The 23,602-nt window shown below is 39.5% G+C and overlaps 2 protein-coding genes across 2 annotated transcripts in view; one reads left to right on the plus strand and one right to left on the minus strand.

Annotated features, from left to right (window-relative positions):
- Positions 1–8,782, minus strand: part of LOC122089567 (inactive ubiquitin carboxyl-terminal hydrolase 53-like) — a gene marked incomplete at its 5' end in the record, with an annotated part of 48,957 nt that extends 40,175 nt beyond the window's left edge. The window contains one exon of the mRNA XM_042659299.1: positions 8,662–8,782. Coding sequence (XP_042515233.1) covers positions 8,662–8,782 — 121 coding nt within the window. The remainder of the gene's footprint in view (positions 1–8,661) is intronic.
- A 6,679-nt stretch (positions 8,783–15,461) lies between these two features.
- Positions 15,462–23,602, plus strand: part of LOC122089085 (protein GRIP) — a 54,555-nt gene continuing 46,414 nt past the window's right edge. The window contains exons 1-2 of the mRNA XM_042658539.1: positions 15,462–15,467; positions 16,045–16,050. The gene's annotated coding sequence lies outside the window, so the exon portion shown is untranslated. The remainder of the gene's footprint in view (positions 15,468–16,044; positions 16,051–23,602) is intronic.

Below are 23,602 nucleotides of genomic sequence, written 5' to 3' on the forward strand. Positions count from 1 at the left end.
CCTTTCTTAAAACCCTTGACAAAATCCAAACCCTGTTTGTGAATCGTGTTTTTGTTTTGTTTGTTTTGGTTATTTTTGGTAGAGTAAAGCTGATCCCATACATCTCAAGTGTTAACAAAACCATACACCTACCAATAAAAAATCTATATTTGGAATCTTCATCAAGTAATTTTAAAATATGTTTAAAAAAAAAAAAACCCATAAGGCGCCACTGCACATAAGGCGGAGCACTGCCTTACCATCTCTAGACCGCATCAGCGCCAAGGCGCTGGTAAGGCGACGCCTTAAAAACTATGGCCAGTATCAGTGGATATAATCCTGTTGATCTACCTATCCAATCCAGAAACCTAAAGAACAGTGAAAGTAGAAAGAAAAGAGACTGCAAAGGCACCTTTTCTTTCTACTTTCACTGCAAAGGCCATTTTTCTATTCCATCATCAGATCATGAAGTTGTAGCCCTTAATGCCTTTATTTATAAGTAATGGAAAAAAGTTACAATCTTACTCCACAAGGAAGAAAATAAACAAATGCCACAGAATACAAACCCCTTGGTCGACCTCTATTTTAAAGGAGTATTTCTAACTTAAACTCCACTACAAGGGATAAGATAAGATAGGATAGAACTCTATCACTTAATATTACAAGTAACTTAAGAAATAAAAGAAAAACTTATCGGACTTAAATTCTAACACACACAATAAAAGTCCCAACAGTAAACTAAAACAATGTCCACAGAGGGAGAATCTTGCCGGTTCAAGTTTCAGTGTGTATAATACCATATCGGCCTTACTAATACGCCATATGAAAATTTTAAAACCCTTTTGCATCGATATGTATCATATCGTACGATACATATCAATATGTACCGATATTCTTATGGAAATTTAAAAATCGAGGTGAAATGTACATTTCGGTATGTATCGGTACATATTGATATGTATCGACCAATACGGTACAATACAGTGCACTACGGTCATATAATGGCCAAGATGGGTCATTTCTTAACAAAACACGATTTTTTGAGAGGGGATTTGGTTCTAAAGTTGCTGTTAGCCATTTTTCTCTCTAACTAAAGTGGAAATCAAGGTTGGGAACAAGGATTTTACACCCATAAACAACTATAAACCTTGGATTCTCAGTGTGATATACTCATTTTAGTGTTTATGCAGAATACATGTTATACATAGCCTTTTTTTTAACTTTTTTTTTAATGCAAAAGTGTATAAAAAAGTATTTCCTATCTATTTATGTGCGTATATCTAGCGTATCTTAGCGTATCTCTGATACGATACGATACCCTCCTATGTATATCTTAATTTTGGATGATTAATATGGCGACCGATACCGATACTTTAATCCTTGACCATGGCCTCAATTGTAAACTAGAAAAAAATGACCCAAAACTAGAACCGGAATCATGCCCCTGCATTACTATCAACCTTCACTCTCTCACAAATAAACTACCATAAGTCCCCAAAAAAATCAGTTCAAATCCCACATCCAAACCTTTCTAAAGAAAACTTGCACCTGCAGCCAATGAGAAGCACACTTGACACATTTGGGAAACCAAATGCTACAACCCTTTAAGCCTTACACAATAACAACAAAGCTGTCAAAGTTGCCAATCAAAAAATAAAAAATAAACAAAGCTATCAAACAAACTATCTTCAAACCCTAAAAACCCCTAGCTATTTCCAATTGACCTTCTGACCCCTAATTCTCTAAAAGTTACAAATTGGAGCTATAGGATAAGTTAGGGCTATTAAACGTAGAGCGAAGGGTGATGGTAAGAAAAGGCTATTATAATGTGATAAAAGAGTGCAGTTTAAGGAGTGACTTAATACCCTAGTAAAGAGGAGTAGCCTGATACAAATGGAATAAGCTAAAACAGCTAGGAGCAGGCCAAAAATGACCATAGGCAAAGTGGTGAAGAATGAGATGCACATTCTCGGTCTTGCCCCAAGTATGACTTTGGATAGAGCCCATTGAAGAGCTAGGATCCACATAGCTGACCCCATTTAGCTGATACTCCTAACTTGTTGGGCGGTTACCTCTTTCCTCTTACTCTCATCTTTCATCTCTCTTCAATCTACTTTCATTTGCTTATCCTTTTATTTATTTTTTATTTTATTTTATTTTTTATTTTTCTAGCGGATCCATATAGCCAACACCATTAAGTTGGGATAAGACTGAGTTTGTTGTTGTTGAAAGAGTGCAGTTTAAGGCAGCAAAATCTCAAGCTTAGGATAGCAAATAGGTAAGGTTACAATGTATAGTGAGAATCCCCTTCCTCAAATAATTTCCTCTTCATATAGATAGATATACGATCCATGGGGCAATTACTTCAAATTAAATTTTGCCAACCCCACCCCCGTCCTATTTGATAAAAGGATCCCATGATCCTGAACTTCCTCTATTTTCCCCAAGAGAATCTTTAAAATTACAACTGCTTAGCTTTCAATTTGCCTCAAACCATTAAAGGAAAGGAGAAAATTCTATCCTCTGAAACAAAGGGCACTTCTAGTTCTATCAATACAACTTAACTCAACTCAGCCTTATCCAACCTAAATGGGGTCCACTAGATAGATCATTTTTCTCCAATCAACTCTATTTCAAGTCATGCTTGTTACTAGTGCTAAACTATGTATGTCATTCATCACTTCATGTCTTCACCTAGAGTGACTTTATGCCTACCCATGGCTCTTTTAGCTCCTTCAATCTGGATCAAATCACTCCTCCATTCAGAACTATTCAAAGGCCCAAGTTGCACATGTCCATGCCACCTTAAACAACTTTCTCGCAACTTATCATGTATCAGAGCAACTCCTAAATTAGCTCCAATTCATTCATTCCTTATTTTATCTTTTCTAGTTTAACCACAAATTCACCTCAACTTCTTCATTTCAGCTACACTAAGTTTCTTTACTACCAAGGCTTTAAGGATCCTACCGTATCCACCGATACGTATTGTATCTTTAAGGAACTAGTATGACACATTGATACCAAAAAAGTATCTACTGTATCGGATCGATGCATGGCCTGATATGATTTATACATGGTCAATACGAATTGATACACTCAATACGTCTCTTATAAACTACAGAACATGATTAGTGACTACAAAGCATTTAGCAAGAGATCCAGCAAGGCAATCTAATGAATTTTTTTGGCCAAATCAACTTGATTCTTTGCTTCTACTAGCAAAAGTGACCCTAGTTGTGTTGATTTCATAAACATTTGGGGATTAAACAACTTGTAATAAAACACCGAAACCAAATTTACACAAGAGCAGCTATTTATAAAAACATTCCCCCTTCCCCTCACCCCTCCCCCCAAAAAAAAAAAAAAAGGAAGGGAAGTTTCAAACGAAATTTCCATTTCAACGAAACATTTAGTTTCGGGCCCAATCGAAACTAGGCTCGAACCTAGAACTTCAAACCTTTCTTGTAAGAAACCTCATCCTTTATACAAAATCAATTGCATTTGTTTTGTCATACTTTATTCATATTTTACATATTACTTATCTATAGTGTTTTATGATCCAAAACTGTATTTTGCATGTATCCTAAGCATTTTCACACGTTTCTTGACCATTTCCATGTGTATCTTTAATATATCTTGCATCCTTCTTCCCCATTACAGTACCTACAAGATTCTTGGTGTCATGTATATCAAATCCTAATAGTTGTTGGTTTCTACCCAAAAACTTGGGGGTTAGCTTTGATTTTAACTTGACTAAATCAATGATTCAGTTGGCCTCCCCATGTTGAGACCTAATTCGTTTTAGGGTTAGGGTTTTCCTTGGGACGCAATACTTGTCGGATCACTCCCATCTTTTGAAGGGTTCTTATCCTTCCTATTAGTTATTGATTCCTAGAGTTTGACCTCCGACTGAGAGGGTTGACTTTTAGGTTAGCTTGTTGACTTTTTAGGGAAGTAGGGTTTTTAGTTGGGTTCGGGATAAATGATTAATACAAGGTATTATTAATTGCAGATTGTGACCTCCTGGATACTTGGGACTTAGAGGGTGATCACACAATTGCAGATGGAGGTAAGTGGATTATAGCCGGTGCACATCACATAGGTCTGATATGTATGTCTTATGTTTTGTGTGGAATGTTAGACATTGAATGTGATACGTTGTATTATAGTGTTTTGCTTTATATATGTTGATATATGGTCATTTAATTGTGATAAAGTATGCACTATGGTAGTGCAAGTGGAAACTGGTGATGATGCATCTGTATGTGGTGATTGAGAAAGTAGTTTGTCCTTTACTCGGGATTTTATCGTTATTTTCATATGGTGTATTTTAAAAGCGTGATTGCTAAAGTGAGGAAGCGTTTGAGGGTTAACAGATGCCCTATGCCGGTGGAGAGTCACAGCCACTAGAGAGGTATTCCGTGGAGCCGCAAAGATTGTACTCACTGTGCACATGTGAGTGGCCAATGGTGTATTATTAATCACAGGGTGGGTGACAATAGTAAGTGATTGTAAAGAGGCCATGTTCCTCTCGAGTTGTGGGTGGGGGCAATTTGTTTCCCTCAGTGCTGGCTAAAGTGACAAAAGGGTATTTTCAAGTAGGGTTGTTTTGAGAAAATTTACAAATGTTTGATTTGATTGCCATGATTGTTCGGTTGTTCGGTTGTTCGGTTGTTCGGTTGTTCGGTTGTTACGACTGTGTTGTGCTCTCGCTAATTTTTGTCTTACTAGATTGTTGAGCTCACTCCATTAAATTTGACATACCAAAGGAATAGAACGGTGGTGCGAGTTGCAGCAGAGTTCATGCGCGACTCGAAGTCTTCTTGTTTTAGCTTTCAATTTTAGTAGATGGTTGTAGTATGAAACTGCTTCTTGTAAACTTTGTCAAAGCGTCTTTGAATCTTAATTTTGGGACACACCTTAGATTGCCACCAATAGGTATTATTTCAGATTTTCTTATTTATGATTTAATTGATTTGTTAAGACTTGGATAGTTGGATTTGATGTGTTTTATTATGTGTGATTATGAGAATGTTACCGATCATTTGATCAACACCCATGAGGGCTGTACCTTCACCTGACATCTGGGTTTGGGTCACGGTAGTTGACCTTTAATCCTTTTGAATTTTTATCTTGAAACTATTTCTATTAGGTCCAAATAAGGGGGAATTTGCTTATTTATGAATAAGTTCTTAAATAAATGAAATAAATAGAAACATTTAGTTAAATGATGTTTCGCATAGACAAGGGGTGTTTTGAAAATATTGTGAAACCATGTATTTGAGAACTAGGGGAATTTTGATATTTTGCAACAATACAAGATAAATATCTCCTTACATTCGATCGAGGGAAGGAAAACTAAACCCTTATTCCCTTCTCCTTCCTTCTTTGTTCTCTTCCTTAAAGAGAACCCCTTCCCACAATAGCGCGAATACTCGAGCTCCTTTGCTTTCCCTTTTTGGTTTCGGGAATCAATGTATGCAAGTTCCAAAATCGATTTGAAGGGGTTTCATCAATGAGTTTGTTATCTTACTTGAAGTGGGTTCTAATTAGAAATCTTGATGGTTGCTTCATGATGGTAAGTATCTAACTTAATTCCATAGAGTTATTAGAGAATATTATGTGTTGAAATTTAGGTTTCAAGAAGAGGGATGTTTTATTTTATAATTTCAAATTTTGGAAATTGGTAGATTATATATTTGGTATATCAAGAGAATGGTTTGTGTTTTTCTTACGCAAATTTGTACATGGCATTTGTTGAAAATCACGAATCTGAATATTGTAATGTCTGTATTTTCATGATCAATTTGGTTTGAACTTGGAAAAGCTCAACGAAGGTTTGACTGGACCTTCAGTTGAGACGTCAGCTAAGGGTATATGGTCAATGAGAATTGAACTCACTACAAAGTCAATGCAGTAATTGAACCCCAGTCGAGACGTCAGTTGTGGGCATTTGTTTGTACCCATTTGTCCGACAGCGGGATTTCAGGCCCCACCTGAACAGTGAGGGCTTATTGGGGCCTCAGCCAGTGCACCAGTTAAAGGTTTGACTGAACCCCATCCAAGACGCCGCTTGTGGGGAAAGTGAGTAAGGAGTCATGAATGGGGTAGGTGAGGAGTGCGAGAGTGTCGGAGGTGGGGAAGGTGAGGCATGCAAGAGGTTGGGGTTGCGAGAGATTTGGGATGGGGATTCACTTTACCCGACCTGAGGGAGGCATTCGGAGCACCAAAATCAAACAAACCCTAAAACTCTAACACAAGTGAGAGACTTGGGAATTGGGAAAGTGAGTGAGAGAGTGTAGGGTTGGGGAAGGTGAGCGGGAGAGTCAAGGAGGGAGGTTGTGAGAGATTCAAGGACGAGGATTTTATTTATCTGAGTTGAGCAAGACAGTCGAAGCACTACAACCAAACCAACAAACCCTCGAATCCCCTCAACAATACCTAGTGGGGAAGGTGAGTGAGATAGTTGGGATTCAACTTCTTTTTCCTTGCATCAAACGTAACCAGCAAGGGCTAGTTTGATTCAAGTGAGAACCAATGGGGAGTCACCTACCTAAAAAGTGCAAGACTTTCGAGGATGGGGAAGGAGAGCGAGAGAGAGAGTAGGGGATGGGGAGTAGCATACATCCACTGTGCGAGAGTTTCGGGTGGGCCCAGTTGACTAAGAGAAATTCAATTAATAGGGATAATGGCAATTTCAGAGCAGTTTAGGACCCTTGAAAGAGGAAACAGCAACTAAGACTAACTGGTGAATAAATTTGGAAGATGGCCTTTTCTGAAGTTCAAAGCAAGAATAAGAATAAATAGAACAAAACTAATAACAAGAGGGGCTCTGTGTAATTCAAGAAGATTGTCCTCAAACATTTAGAAAAAAAAAAAAAGAATAAAACCAACCCGAAACGCCAATCGATGGAATTGTAGTCACTCAAGTAAAATCCGGATTACGCAGAAACTTGCCTACTTGAGGGTATAATCTTCACTTCTCAGCCTCCGAAATGCAACAAGTTTCAGTTTGAAAGATCAAGCAACCAGAGTATAAATTTTCTGAAACTGGACCTGGCGGTAAGAACAAGACCATACCTGAAACTCAAGTTGGATAACCTAGTTCAGGGTAGTCTTTCAACCCATATTTTGACACCTGAATCACCTTAGGGTAGGGATACAACTCCCAAATTCTGAGGACAAAAGGGGAACGATCAAGGAAGGGCAATCCCACTATGTAGGGCCTTAAGTATCGCCCCGAAACATGATATTGCCAGTAAGGAGGGAAACAAACAGAGAACAGACAAGAACAATAGAAAGGAATGGTGAAGAACTAAGAATGAGCACAGTCAGCACACCTGAAAGGGGATGTTCTGAATTGCAGAATGCAGGGAAGAGAAAGAAAAGAGGAGCAAAACTACAAATCAGCATACAAACTCAATGAAACTATTTCATTCATTCAATCTCTGCTCCATTGTTGGGTTACATTCATATATATAAAGAATAGTTGTCACATAGCCTAGGTGACCCAATACATTGGAGGGGGCATGGACGTCAAGGCTACACCAACAAGGCACCCGTTTGGCAAAGGGCACCTGGAAGCCTAGGCATTGCCTACAACTATGATATAAAGGGAAAAGACTCCTAATTGTATCCTGAAACTGAAAATAGGGCACCTGGAAGCCTAGGCATTGCCTACAACTATGATATAAAGGGAAAAGACTCCTAATTGTGTCCTGAAACTGAAAATAGAACATGAAACTAACTTGACCTCAATTGACTCCATCAACAGGTAACTAAATAATAATAATAATGAAATTACAAAATAACCCCAACAAATAATTAAATTCTTGGAAGACTGGAATCCAGGTCTGGACCCGTTTATTCTCGGCCTTGGGTTTCCAGACTAGGTCATGCCAGTCCAGCCATGAGAGTACTACTGCATCAAGTTAGTAGCCAACATGGCTTTCTGCATGTAACAAGTGAAGAATATCAATTCGAATGTAGAAAAGTATAATTACAGACCTAGGACCCAAGCTCCACTATCAAACTTAGAGAAGAGCTAAAAATTTCTCTATTTTTTTTTTTTTCAGCTGCATCTCTGACTTTCACACTTCTATTAAGGTTCAGAACACTAGAGGAAGAAGCAAGCCATCAAAGTAACAGAAGCACATTTGGATGATAACGTCTAAAGAGACAAGGAAGATCTAACACCCCAACCCCCCCAAAAAAAAAAATCTATAACCCATCCAAAAAACGAACACATGTGGAGACTTGAGAGAAAGAGTAATGAATGCAAAACCTACTGTCCTACGTCAATTGGCAGTAAAGCTACAGTCCGTCATCAACTTCTGGTCTCAAAGCAGCTGTCCAGAATCAATAATAAAGGATTTTCCAGGCTATAAGCATGAGGAAATAAATAGGCAACTAACTACAAACCGATAAAACTGATGAAAAGTTTCAAAACAAAACTGGAGCACTTTTCAAGTTTCTGAAGCAATATTTACACATGACTTACCTGAAAGAGGTACAACAACAGATATAGACTATGTGTATGTAGGGATCTAACCTTAACAAGTATCAGATTGCAACCTCTCAGCCAGCAAAAGAACTAAGTTCTTCCCACGTAAGGTCAGCAAAACTTGCATAGAAAGTCAAGATCTAACAAAACAGCATAACATGATAAAATAAAATTACCAAGGCTCTGCCGTACGGCTTTCTTAAGATCAGCTTGGAACCTTTCCTCATCATCCTCTTCAGCATGTAGCTGTTGCAATGTCTTCGTTCCATTGTCTCCAGAATATGGATCAACTAATTTTCAAAGAAAGTAAACCATGATCACATTAGCCTCTTTGGTGCAGAATTCCAGCAGAAGAAAGAAAAGGAAGAAAATCTCCTGCCGTTTGGGTTGGTTTGGTTCAACCTCAACCTTGAATCAGCTTTGCAGTTCCTAATTTGCAGATAAGGCCTAATCACTTCAGAAAATTGGAGAACAGTTCAGTCATGTGGTCTATTTATGTCAATACTAAAGTAGTAATAGTTGGCTGGATTAGGGACTCTATGAGTCCAGCCATGATTTAAGTTGATTTATTCAGTTATTTAGTTTCTTTAGGACACCCCAAAACAGCCTGCGGCTGGGGAGGTTTCCTTTCCTATTTAGTTTGAATTCAGTTTTCCATTCAATTTAAAGAGATGTAAGCCTAAGGCCACCCCCATGATTTTATGTTAATGACTTGATTCATTGTCTAGGTTAGTTGTATTTATGCTAGGATAAGAATTATGACTCATCCCTCCCTAACATATCTTAATTGTAATTCTTTCTCCCCTCCATAAATAAAGATAGCCTGGTCTTCATCATTCTAAACAAGCCAAATCATTCTCCCATATTCTGGTTCTCAACTTGGTTTCAGAAACCAAAGACCAATAGTGTTCTCCAGCAAGTGCGCCAATGGCACCAGGGTCTTGGTCATCCCTCTTTCTGGGTTTAATGTTTCCTTCTTTAATAAAGGACTGTCGCCTAGACAAATTTCATTGTGACACTTGTGAGTAGGCTAAACATACCTGTTAGTGCCCATATCGACTGTATGGAGAAGGCCCAAAGTCTCTGCCCAAATCCCAACTCGACTTGTGAGTGCTTGGCTACAGAGGGGGATGCTATAAGTAATAAAGTGCGCCCCTTTCCCTCTCAAGGCGTCTTTTGGGGGATTGGCAGCGGCCGTACACTTAAGGTCTAACAAGTGGTATCAGAGCAGGTCATGGGTTCGAGTCTCCCCGGGCGCAGGTTCTCGACTTTGGCGGGGATTGTTGGTGCCCATATCGACTGTATGGAGAAGGCCCAAAGTCTCTACCTAGTTCCCGGCTCAACTCGTGAGTGTTTGGTTGCAGAGGAGGATGTTATAAGTAATAAAGTACGCACCTTCCCTCTCAAGGCATATTTTGGGGGATTGGCAGCGGCCATACACTTAAGGTCCAACAATACCCGTACTCCTTATACCCCAAGTTTAAATATAATTGAAACTCATTATCTGTTATTCCCTCAGATGTGTGGGGACCCTCTCGTATTGAAATTACGGATGGTTTCAAATGGTTTACTTCTTTTATTGATAACTGCACTCGCCCAACCTAGACTCATATTCTTCGAAATAAATATGGGGCCTTTACTTGTTTCCGTTCCTTTCTCACCATGATCTGGACACACATCCCAAGTTCGGATCCTTCGAAGTGATAATGGCATTGAATACATTGACACTAGCTTTCATCAGTATCTTGATATGCATGGTATCATATACCAAACTTCTTGCGTTCACATTCCGAAACAAAACGTACTTCCTGAGCAAAAGAACCGCCATCTTCTCGGATGTTACCCACTCCCTTCTCTTCACCATGAATGTTCTAAAATTTTATTTGGGGGATGCTATCTTAACCGCGGCTATCTTATAAAAAAAAGTTCTGTCCAATGTACTAGACTATGCTTTCAAACCCTAGTTAGCCGTCTCCCGGATCCTTCCCCTTGCCTCCCATCTTCCTCCTAAGGTGTATGGTAATGTCTGTAATGCTCACAACTCTACCCCCTCCCTATCTAAACTGGATCTTGGGCTTTTCATCGTATCTTCCTTAGATACTCAGCATCCCCAAAGGGTTACAAGTACTATCATCCTCCCTCTCATCGTCTCTTTGTTACGACGGATGTTACCTTTATGAATCCGAGCCTCACTACCAGTAATCTCTTGAGTGGATGAATGTTATGCCAAAGATTCCTTCAAGCTCTCTTGTTATTGACAATTTTCATCTTAAGGCGGAGAAGCCTTTAGAAGATAGTAGTGAGGGGTAAATTGTTCCAATATCGGAACTACCTAACCAGGCTCGCTCACATATGACGGAATGATCAGATAAAGTAGCCCACGACCAACCTACCATATAATCGGTACTCCCTGATCCACCTCCTCCATCTTAGTCAGGTAACAAGGATTCTCATATTGAAATTGATGACGTTGATGTTCCTACTGCTATTAGGGAGGGGTTAGAACATGTACGAAACATCCCATTTCTAACTATATTTCCTATAAATCCCTATCCCCATCCTATCGTGCCTTTCTTTCCTCTGTCTTTTTTTTTTTTTTTTTTTTTTTTTCATTCCACAAGGCTAGAAAAATGTTATGTCCGATCATACGTGGAAGGATGTTGTTGTCGAGGAAATGCACGCTCTGAGTAAGAATGGTACTGGTAGCTTGTTCCTTGTCCAGAAGGAAAAAAAGCTAGTAGAATGTAAACGAGTGTTCACTGTGAAGCATAAGATAGAGAGGTAGAAAGCAAGGTTGGTCGCCAAGGGCTTCACTCAAAACTTATAGCATTGACTACCAAGACACATTCACCTATCGCCAAGATGAATTCAACTCGTGCTCTACTATCATGTGCTACTAATCTTGGATGGGATCTCCAACAATTAGATGTAAAAATTCCTTCCTAAATGGTGATCTATAAGAAGTGTACTTGGATATTCCTCCAGGTTTTGCATCATCATCCACAACTGGGAAGGTGTGACAATTAGTGAAGTCTCTCTAAGGTCTGAAACAATCTTAATGTAGAAACTAGAATCACAAGTGATCCTAATCCCAGGCAGGATCTGAAATTCTGGCTGAATAGAGAAGATGTTCTCCATAGGCTTGGTTCTAGCTCTTAAACACTCTCTCACAATAAACAAATAAAAGGAAAATAAGAAAAGAAAGAGAATTCGATGGAGGGTTGAGAAGGGGGCAGAAGAACTAATGAATGGGCATCTCTTCCCTCGGGTTTAGGCATCTCACCCAACTGCATTCCACAGCATAAGCCATCTTTTCTTTTCTCATTAATAAACTCGTGTTCAATGTTGTAACCCCTTATAAACTTATATAAAAGGCTCAAAACTGACTCAAGCCCAAAAAGGAAAGGCATAACCAAATCCTTAACTAACTGGGAAACCTAGACTGACTAGAAAACTGAAATAATAAAGGAAATAGATTCAAAACAGGAATCTTAACTAAACTAATCAATTAAATCCCATTTTTTCAACTTTCTACCCATATTTTATGGCCCATTAAAGTGGCCCATTATAAAGAAAACTCATGGGATCAAAGGCCCAACACATACATAAACCACTCTAAAGCTTATTTGCAATAAAATAAGCTCATTAAGTGACTTATCTACATCAAATCTCCACGGGCTTGGTTTGGTCAGTTCCTAAAGGTTTGCTGAAATTTGGTTACAAGCAAAGCTAGTCTGATCATAAAGAAATTTGGTGAAAGCTAGGCTGATCACACCTTATTTGTCAAACATGAGGAGAATAATGTTACTGCACTCATCATGTATGTTGATCATATAGTGGTAACAAGCAGTGATGATGCATAAATCTCCAAGGTAAAAGCTCAGCCAAGGAATTCGAGATTTAGGATTTGGGATCTCTCAGATACTTCCTAGGAAGAGAAGTTGCCCGATCTAGCAGCAGTATCTTTATTAGGAAGTATGTCCTAGACCTTCTCACTAAGACAGGTATGCTCAAATGCAAACCAGCGGATTCTCCTATCAAAGTCAATCACCATCTCAGCAGTAAGGGTAGTGATCCGGTAGATAGAGAAAACTATCAGAGACTTGTTGGAAGACTGATATATCTCTCTCATACCCAACTAGATATTACATTTGTAAGGATTATCAATTGGTTCTTGCATAATTCATGGACTGCACATCTCAAGGCAGTGTAATCGGATTCTGAGGTACTTGAAGTCAGTCCCTGGAAAAAGAATCTTATTTTCCAACAATGGCAATTTGAAGCTGGAAACCTTTACTGATGCTGACAGGGCCGGTTCCATTGATGATCGGCGTTCTATTTCAGAATGCTACACAGTTCTTGGAGGAAATCTAGTCACCTGGAGGAGCAAGAAGCAACCAATGGTATCTAGATCCAGTGCATAAGCAAAGTACCGAGCAATGGTACAAGGTGTTTGTGAACTTGTATGTTCAATGTGTTACTTTGTGATCTATTGGTGACTGTTGAAGAGCCCATGAGACTCTACTATGATAACAAGGCAACAATCAGTATAGCTTATAACCCGGTCCAACATGACAGGACCAAGTATATTGAGACTGACAGACACTTCATCAAAGAGAAGCTTAAGCAAGGTTCAAGTTGCATTCCTTTTGTCAACTCCGAGAATCAATTAGCTGTTGTGTTCACACCATAGTTGTCAAGGCGTCGCCTATAGTTGTCAAGGCGTCGCCTAGGCAACGCCTAGGCGTCCAGGCAGTTTGCCTGGGGCCTAGGCGACAGTCGCCTTATTGCACTGCATACCGCCTTGTGTTTTGGCACTTATTTATGCCAAATATCATTTAAGTAAATGCTTTTTATATTTGTTATTTCATTTACTTAAGATATTATGCATAAATAAGCAAATACCCCCTATTTGAATCCAATAAAAATAGTTTAAAAATCAAATTCCAAAAGGATAAAAAGTCAACCCCCCAGTCTTGGAAGAAAAACTGGATTTTGGTTATAGGGGGCGATTTTCAACTTCTAAATGCTGGAGTTTTTCTCAATTATGAAAATTTTATAAATTCTATCATGTTAAAACATTGCTAAAAACCAAAAGTCCGGTAAAATAATTTTTTGTTTTGATATCCATAAAATTATTTTAACAGCATTCGCGCACTTAAAAATAAGTTTGACCAGAGCATAACTTTGTCATTACAACTTAGATTTAAATAATCTCAGACTTGTTGGAAAGCAGGTTTTATATTATAATTGATACAAAAAGTCTTATGTAAAAATAATATCATTTGACCAGTCAAACTTGTTATAGAACCAGAGCATTTCTCTAAATTTGGATTTTTTATAACTTAATATGACTTAATGTTAATTTTTTATGATTTAATATGGCTAAATGTTGATTTTTAATGACTTGATGTTGCTTAATCTTGATTTTTTATGATACAAGGTATATATAGCTTACTAAATAATGTTAGAAAATAGGAAAAATAAAAAATAACAATTGGTCGCCTTCTCGCCTAAGCGCTTAGACAACTCTCCACCGCCTTGGTTCGCCTTGGCGCCGTGACAACTATGGTTCACACAGGGTTCAAATTGTAAGGTGTTTCATCCTATTGTATTCAAGGTGCACTTGAGAGATATATGCACCAACTTGAGGGGGAGTGTTAATGTCTAGGTCATCGTGTGTAAGGATAAGGATTATGAAACATCCCTACCTAACATACCTTAATTGTAAATCCTTCTCCCCTCTATAAATAAAGATGGCCTGGCCTCTGTCATTCTAGAAAAGCCAAATCATTTTCCCATATTCTGGTTCTCAACTTTTCATGAGTTGAACAAAGCTTGCTTTTTCCTCTTAAGTTCTGTGAGATTCAGAGCAAGTGCCGTGAGATGCAGTAAACCTTGGCGGGATGCCGAGGAAGGCTTGGTGGGATTCCAAACTTGAGGACCAGTTGGGACTCCATATTTCCTTTATTCATTCTCGACTTACCTTCACCTGCGCATAATTTCTTTCAATTCTGGTTTGTTAACTAATTCTTGGTCTTGTCTGGCTGCTCCCTAATCAGTAAGCGTTGGATGCTTCCATCTGAGATCTGTTTCAGTTCTAATTTACAAGTCAGATTCGAGTTCCTACTTGAGATCAACTCTTCTGAAAACTTAATTTTGTCTCTCAGATTCTAATTTTAATACAGTATTCTCCTCTCTGATTGTCTGCTGGTTAGCTCATCATCTTATCTCTGTCTCAGAATCCTATTTTGTCACTTTTATTTCTATAATCGAAATTTTGGTTCTGCTGTGTTCTTCAGTTATCAAGTAGGATTTCTACATAACTTCAAATCTATCCATCAGATTTTTTGCTTTAGAATTTTGTGAGTTGTTCCCCATCCCTAGTAGTAGACCACTCGCCAAATTTTTAGCCATTTATGATATCTTATTTTTCTGCCATTATTCTTACTATGGAGACACTAACATGGACATAAATTACTTCTATTATGTAAGAAACTTAAATATACCGATGAAAATAGATGACAGAAATATGAAAGTCAAACCTTTTGCAAAAAATAACTCACATTTTCATTGACACATACAACTACAACTCAGCCTTATCCCAACTAAATGAGGCCATCTTCGTTTAGACATCAATAAAGAGCAACCCAGTGCATAAGGCTCCCGCTACTGCAGGGTCTGGGAGGGCATATGTACGTAGCCTTACCTCCTGCTTCGCAGAAGAGGCTGTATCCAAGTTTTGAACTTGTGACCAATATGTTGCAATAGTGTAACTTAACCATTGAGCCACAAGATCCACTCATTTAGACATCAATATAAAGTTAAATTCAAAATGGATATATTAGTAAACTGGAAATAAAATAAACTAAATCCAAAATAAAAGATGGATTACCAAATGTAGGCAGGCACTCATTTGAACAATGTCCAGACTGAAGCCTTGAATCACAGAGCACAATATCCAAAACTAAGGCTCTCTTTGGTATGATTTCTATTTGTATTTATCTGACCTATATCTGTTTTTACAGTCGGTTGGTATGATTTATTGCACTTATTTTTATTTATTATAAATCATAATAAATCACAAATCGGTGAAAAGCTATTTGTGATTTGTGGCCACGGATCATTTATTTTGATTTGTGCTACTTTTTAATAAGCATGTGTTATAATTACTTCAAAACTAAGGGTAAATATGTAATTTCAACCATTTTTAGAATTTTCAAATAAAAAATTTCTCGTTCTCTCTCTCCCCAATGTGAACCCTAATAAAACCCTTCTCTATGTGCTAACCTTTTCTACTGAATCCCAGTTCTCTCTCTCTCCCTGCGATCTGCCTTCTTTCTGGTAATCAAACAGAAAGCAATCCCAATCTGATCTCAATCACATTCACCATTGATAACATCAAGAACACACAACCCATCACAGACCCAAATGCAGATCCCATCATCCCAAACCTCAGAACCTTCGGATTTATATGAACTCTAAATGCATCATCCACATCTTTGCTGTTAAGCAGATTAATGGCTAACTTCAATCCCTGAGCCACCAAGCTTGAGAAGAGAAAGAAACTGAAAGAGAACTTCGAAGGCTAAGAGTCTTTTCGCAACTTCAAGGCCTGCATCACATGCTCCTTTGTTTTCCAGGCTGCGTTGGCCTGGTGTGGTTAGAGATAAGCCCACGAAGACTACTATGGTAAAGAGTGAGCTCACGTTTATGAGGCTGTCGAGAGCTGTGACATGGACGCTTCTTGAAGATGATGAGTAAGAGGTGGATGTTGTGGTTCTCTATGGTTTTAGGTATATCTCAGCTCTGACAATTTTCAAAGAGAAAATAAATAGGGTTTGTGTTAGATAAATGGATCAAGATCCAGAGAAATAGAGAGAGAGAGAGAGAGAGAGAGAAAGGGAGTTGAAAACTTATTCTTCCATGATTTGATCTTCTTCTACAGCTGTTGAATGGTTGTTTACTCTGTGATTCTTACCTAACAAGAAAAGAGAAGGGGAAGAGGAAGGGCGCTCTAGATAATTCCTCTGTGTAAGACTGAGAGAGAGAGAGGTGGGAAGGGGAAAGTAAAGGTGATAAATAATATTCTCTGCTTTTCTATTGCTTTTTTAGAATTCTACGGAGAGTAGAGATGGGGAAAAGTGTGTTTGCCAATGGGAGAGCAGCTAGAAGAATCAACAGGGTGGGCATTTCCATCTTTCATGGGAGCAGGGTGATCATTTCCACCCCTCTGTGTCTAGGCGCAACCCCCTCAACTCCTGGACAACGTCCCTTATCCATAATTTAACGCTACCCGCTTGCGTGGCCACTACGCCAGTGCACAGACCAATGGGAAGTCGCACAAAGGCATCTTCAACGCATGGGAAGGGGGACAGCACAATCTTTTCATGCCCGCTTGTGTCTAGGCGTAGACACACACAAGCAGGCAGTGTTCTTTTTTCCCATAATATTTCTACAAATAGGCATGCCAATCTATTCCTAATTATATAATATATTACATAAATAGTAACCAAACGAAAATTATTTGTGGTCCATAATTTATTATTACAAATAATTTTTCAAAAATAGGTAATAAATCCAAATAGAAATCATACCAACTTATTCCTGACAAGTCAAATCATTCTCTAAATCTCTGACTCTCAACTTTTTATTTGGGAGGGTGAGATACCTAATATTTGAGAGGGTGAGATGCCTAAAATAGAGGGGTGAGATACCCAACCCAACCACTTTTCTTCCCCCTTCCAACCCCCATCGATTCTCTTTTTCCTTTGTTTCCTTGTCTGTTATTTAGTTAGACAATTGAAGGTTGTTAAGGTCATTATCAAAGACAACCAAATCTGATTGGAGATTAGTGAAGAAACAGACCCTAGACAGAATCGATTGCAGCAAGAAGAGTTAGGGTTTGGAAGCTCCATCAAGTGGCCATATCTCCCAAGTCTGAAGCCTGATCAATGAGCCCTTTTGGGGTTTTGTTTGTCACTCTAAGAGAGAGGAATAGAGGATCGACCAGCATTGGGCTCCATCTAAGTTCTGGTTTGTCTTCTGCAGATTCTTTTCCAAGTTTCCTAACATAAGCTCCTGAAATCAAGAATTTCTAGAACTATTAAACCAGCCAGCAGTCTTCCAAGTACTTTGGGGCTTTTCAGTTTTCATCAGTACCATAGGGCCTCCATTCGATCCAAGTTCGAGTTCCATCAGAGCACCCTACCTCCAACTGCAGGTCTCCCTCCATACAGCCCTAGTTTAGGTTTTTGATGCAGAATCGAGGCTGAACTGGGTTGACCCGTCGGGCAATCTCGACCGAGACGAGTCGGGTCTGATTAGATTTTTGAAATCAATAGGATATTTTAGGAGTTACTTTATTTAGGAAGAATTGAGTTATTTAATTTGTGACGATATGTAATCTTTTATTTTTGGGTAGTTTTTAGTCAATTAGGGAGTTACCAATTTAAATTTTATTTGTTTCTAATTTCATTAGTTAGAATTTAGGAAGCAATTTTGAAGTTGCTAATTTTAGTTTTAGATTTTACTAGGCAAGTTTTAATTTTCAGTTATTATATAAGGGCATGTAATCCAAGTTATTAGACAGAGATTAAAAAGATGAATTGAGCTTGAGTAGTTGAGAGCCTGCGGGCGTGTGTGTGATTCTTTTCCCCCTTTCTTGGTGCGATTTCTCCCTCTCCCATGCAACTCTGAGATCCCTATCTGGGATTTCGTCCCTACCCCTACCGGCCCTCCATCAATTGGTATCAGAGCCGAAGCATCCCATTCCTTCCCCATCTTTCTTCTTTCCTTCCCATTCTCTGTGTCTGATTCCACCGATACTGAGAACACAGTGAAAAAAAAAAACCCAAACCCTCCCTGCCCTCGGCCTTCTCTGTTCCTTCCGGCAGTAGCCTGAAAAAAAAAAAAAAAAAAAAACCCAAAACCCAAACTCACCCTGCCCCTCCGCCTCCTCTTTCATTTTTTTTTCTCTTTGACCGTACAGGCCGCCGCCTCCCTCTTTCTTTTTCTTTCTCAAACCGTAGCCACGCCTCCATCTCTCATTTTTTTTCTCTTCAAAACCGTAGCCCTGCACGCCTCCTCTTTCATTTTTTCTCTTCCGACCGCAGCCGCCTGCCTCCTCGTTCAATTTTTTTCCCCTTCCGAACAGCAGCGCCGCCTCTCTCTGTTCCGACAGATACGAAAAAAAAAAAAAAAAGAACTGAGAAGCAAGAAAAGTCGAGAAGAGGTAGAGATAAAAGCTAGAAGAAAAAAAGAAGCAGAAGAAGAGAAGAAAGAAGAAGCAGAAAAAAAAAAGGAAAAAACAGACGAGAAGAAAGAAGAAGAAGAAGAAGAAGAAGAAAGAGAAGTCGAGAAGAGAGAGAAAGGACCACATACCTGCAAAGCCATCGCGAGCCTCTCTCTTGATTGGAGCCGACTCCCGCTGCTGATTCCGTCTCTAAGAAGAGCCTTCAGTCGATTGTTTCTCTTCGGTAATCCCAAACCCCACCCCTGATAACCCTTTTCTCTCTTACTCTCTTCAATTTGTTGGATTTTCCCACGTTGCCCTTCTGTTTGTCTTTAACTCTTTATCCCCATATTTTTCCCTTATTTCCAACTATATCCCTGACCCACACGTGACATCCCTTGGTGACTTAAAGTGAACTTCATCTATTTACAATTCTGGCCTCCCTTGAAAAAAAAAATAAAAGGAAAAAAAAACTGGCCAATGGATCTCAATCTTTTAGCAGATATTCGTCAACAAATGCAGTTGATAATAGAGAAGCTCGATGAGGCTCAACGACATTGCACGGAAATCAAATCCATAACACACTCTACCTTCAACTATGTGATCTCAGCCGTTGAACAACAGGTAGACGAACCAGAAGATGAATCACCGTTGGTAGAAGATGATATGACACCGTTGGAAGTTGAAGATCAACTTGTGGAAAAATTTAAATCGATTGATCTCATTAGTGAACCGATCGATTTTATTTTTTCGAGTCACTATTTCACCAATGAACTTCGCGTCGTGGATTTCATATCATTCGATCTTGGTTTCAATGGTGACTTCATACAGGCAAGGATGGATGCTAACCGATTGGTGTTGATTCTTCTGTTCTACAAAACTCGTGGACGAGTTTTTCTTAACATCGGGGGAGTTGATGCAGAATCGAGGCTGAACTGGGTTGACCCGTCGGGCAATCTCGACCGAGACGAGTCGGGTCTGATTAGATTTTTGAAATCAATAGGATATTTTAGGAGTTACTTTATTTAGGAAGAATTGAGTTATTTAATTTGTGACGATATGTAATCTTTTATTTTTGGGTAGTTTTTAGTCAATTAGGGAGTTACCAATTTAAATTTTATTTGTTTCTAATTTCATTAGTTAGAATTTAGGAAGCCATTTTGAAGTTGCTAATTTTAGTTTTAGATTTTACTAGGCAAGTTTTAATTTTCAGTTATTATATAAGGGCATGTAATCCAAGTTATTAGACAGAGATTAAAAAGATGAATTGAGCTTGAGTAGTTGAGAGCCTGCGGGCGTGTGTGTGATTCTTTTCCCCCTTTCTTGGTGCGATTTCTCCCTTTCCCATGCAACTCTGAGATCCCTATCTGGGATTTCGTCCCTACCCCTACCGGCCCTCCATCACCACTCCTACACTTTGTACTGTGAAGGTGTTCATCGTCATCACCTTTCGACCAAGTGCATTAGCCACTTGATTCTCCTTCCCAGCTTTGTACTTGGGAGCACATACGTATCCTTGCAAGTATGAGATCCATTTAGCGTGCCAATCACTAATGGTCTTTTGGGAGTGCAAGTATTTGAGTGCTTCATGATCCGAATAGAGCACAAACTCTTTGCCAATTAAGTAATGCCTCCAATGTTTGAGGATTTGAACAATGGCATAGAGTTCTAAATCATAGGTAGAATACCTTCTTTTTGCATCATTCAACTTTTCACTGTAGAAGGCAATCGGATGGCCCTCTTGCATAAGCACTCCTATCCCAACATGGGATGCATCAGTAGCCACTTCAAACATAAGATCAAAATTGGGTAGTCTAAGCACTGGTGCTTCTGTCATCTTTTGTTTGATCAAGTTGAAAGCTTTAGTGGCTGCCGGAGTCCACTGAAATGGGACTTTTCCCTCTTTTGTGCATTCTGTAATTGGGGCTACAACAACGCTGAAATTTTGGACGAATCGTCGGTAAAATGAAGCAAGACCGTGAAAGCTACAAACCTCGGTCAAGGTCTTTGGAATAGGCCAATCAACGACACTTTTTACCTTCTCCGGATAAGCTTCAATGCCTTGTGAAGACACAATAAAACCAAGGAAGATGACCTTGGGCAGCAAAAGGAACATTTCTTTAAGTTGATGTATAACTTTTCTGCCTGTAGTACTCTCATGACATGTCTCAGATGCTCCAAGTGTTCATTTTGTGCTTTGTTGTATATTAGTATGTCATCAAAGTACACTACGAGAAATTTGCCGATGAAGGGTCGTAGTACATGTGTCATCACCCTCATGAAAGTGCTAGATGCATTGGTGAGGCCAAAAGGCATAACCTTCCACTCATACATGCCTTCTTTTGTTTTGAAGGTTGTTTTCCATTCATCCCCTGGACGGATTCGAATTTGATGGTAGTCATTCCGTAGATCAATCTTTGAAAAGATGGAAGCTCCTGTCAACATGTCAAGCATATCATCCAAACGAGGAATAGGAAATCTGTACTTTACCGTGATTTTGTTAATGGCCCGACTGTCAATGCACATACGCTATGATCCGTCTTGCTTTGGTGTCAATAGGGCTGGTACTGCACATGGACTCATACTCACAACCAAGAACCCTTTCTTTAATAAATCATCCACTTGTCTCTTGAGCTCGGCATGCTCTGTAGGACTGAGACGGTAAGTAGGCTGATTAGGGAGTACTGACCCAGGCACAAGGTCAATGGCATGCTAAATATCCCTCATCGATGGTAGTTTATCAGGCAATTCCTCTGGCACCAAATCTGAAAAATCAACAAGTAACTCTTTGATTTGTGGGGGATGTTTGACCACTATCACTGGTTCAGCAGCCTTGGTAACAAGAGCTATGATTAGGCCGGTTTCTTCACCAAGGGTCAGGAATTCTCTATGGGGCAGCACGCATAGTTTGTTGTCCACAGTGTTCTTCTTGCTGAAATTTTCTTTGCATGGTTGCTTATGTTGCTTAGTAGTTGTTTTGGAAGAGGTCTTAGCAACATTCTTTAAGACATGTTGTCTCCTTAGTTGGGCAGCCCTTAACTTGTCTTTTACCTGAGGTATGTTGAGTGGGTTTAGAAGGAATGGTTTTCCTTTGTGATCGAAGATGCATTGGTTCTTACTTCTTAGTACCTCCCACTAGCACATTGTTGTCATATAACCAAGGCCTTCCAAGTAGTACATCAGTGAGGACCATGGGGATGACATCACACCATACACTTTCTTCATAATCTGAGACCTTCAATGGGACTGAACACCGTTGAGTTACAGCCATGGTGTTGCTGTCTAGAAGAGATACCTTATATAGTTGTGGATGGGATTCAGTCTTAAGCTTTCCGTCAATGACAAAGGCTTGAGATACCACATTCACACAACTTCCACTGTCCACAATCACTTGAGCTTTGTGAGGTCCACTAGACATTAAGGTGTAGAAGATATTGTGCCTCCTCCAGTCTTCACCTTTAGTTTCAGACACTAGGATTCTTGCAACCACATTGACATAAGCATGAGGATCATCATTCTCTGGTGTAAGCTCATCTTCCAGTTCATCCTCCTCTCCTTCAACTGCAACATTAACAGTCCAATCGTCATCCTGAGGTTCATGGATTTGAAAATCCGGATTGGATTCTATGGCACTGATGACAGAGTTGGATCGTCCCCGCTTAGGGCAGAATTTTTCCGTGTGTCCAGTCTTTCCACAACTATAGCATGTCACAGATCCACTCTCCCTTCCCATTGGAGCCTTCCCCTTGTCCTGTGTATCTTGTGGAGCTCGGGTAGGAAATCCAGTGGGTTTGGTTGGTACATAAGGCTTTTTGTTGTCAGTTGGCTGGATGTACCTTCTGGAGGTTGTTTTGATCAGATCCTCTGCTTCTAGTGATTTGTCAAAACAAGTGCTTAAGGAGGGTATCTCGATCACGCCAAGCTTCTCACGAATATCATACCTTAACCCCAGTTTGAAACGAGATATAAGCAGTTCTTCATCTTCTTTATGAGCACCTGTTCGTGAAAGCAGTTCATTAAAACGATCAATATAATCTCCTACAGTCATAGTACCTTGCCGGAGAGTATTCAGCATGTCGTAGAGTCGACGTCGGTAGGTGGGTGGCAAGAATCTATCGTTAAGGATAAATTTCAAGTCTTCCCAATTGTGAGGCATCTGACGACTGCGGATCAGCCTATTCTCTTCATTCTTCCACCAGTCCTTAGCTCCACCAATTAACTTAGTGACAACTAATTGAACTTTCCTTTCTTCAGGCATACGGTACCATCGGAAGTTACCCAATCCTGGTAGTAGAGGGGATTGTGCCTCCCATTGTACTCTTTCAATTCTAACTTGACCTTGTACGTATCGTCAGGCTGATAAAGTTGATTGTCATACTCATCATACTTATCATTCTGAGTTGGGACATTCCTTCTAGGTTGCATAGTGACTCTTCTGGGAACATTACCAATGCAATTAATAGCAGGTTGAACATTAGTTTGGGCAACAGTTGGTTGGGTGTTAGAGTGGGCAGCAGTACTCTCTTTTAGGTCAGCCAACTGTTGGTCATGTCCATCCAACCTCGTAGACAAGGCTTGGATTGCTTTCATCACATCTCGAAGGGTGGGTTGGGGTTCTTCTGTCTGAGCCATAGCTCTGATACCACTTAATGCAGGAGTAGATTACAAGAAACTACCCCAGCAATTTATAACCCCAAACAATACAAATAGAACCAGGAAACAAAGAAGTAAGACCTTCAAATAAACCCCCAAGGATATAATACCGATATAGGAGCAAAACCAGCCCAAAACACAACCCGATAGGAGAGAGAAACACCTGCAATAGAGCTGGAGAGAGAGAGGTGCGGCCAGGTCTATAACAGTCCGATTGAGCTGCGCTCTTG

Source organism: Macadamia integrifolia, chromosome 9, assembly GCF_013358625.1.
Source record: "Macadamia integrifolia cultivar HAES 741 chromosome 9, SCU_Mint_v3, whole genome shotgun sequence".
NCBI classification, from domain to species: Eukaryota; Viridiplantae; Streptophyta; class Magnoliopsida; order Proteales; family Proteaceae; genus Macadamia; species Macadamia integrifolia.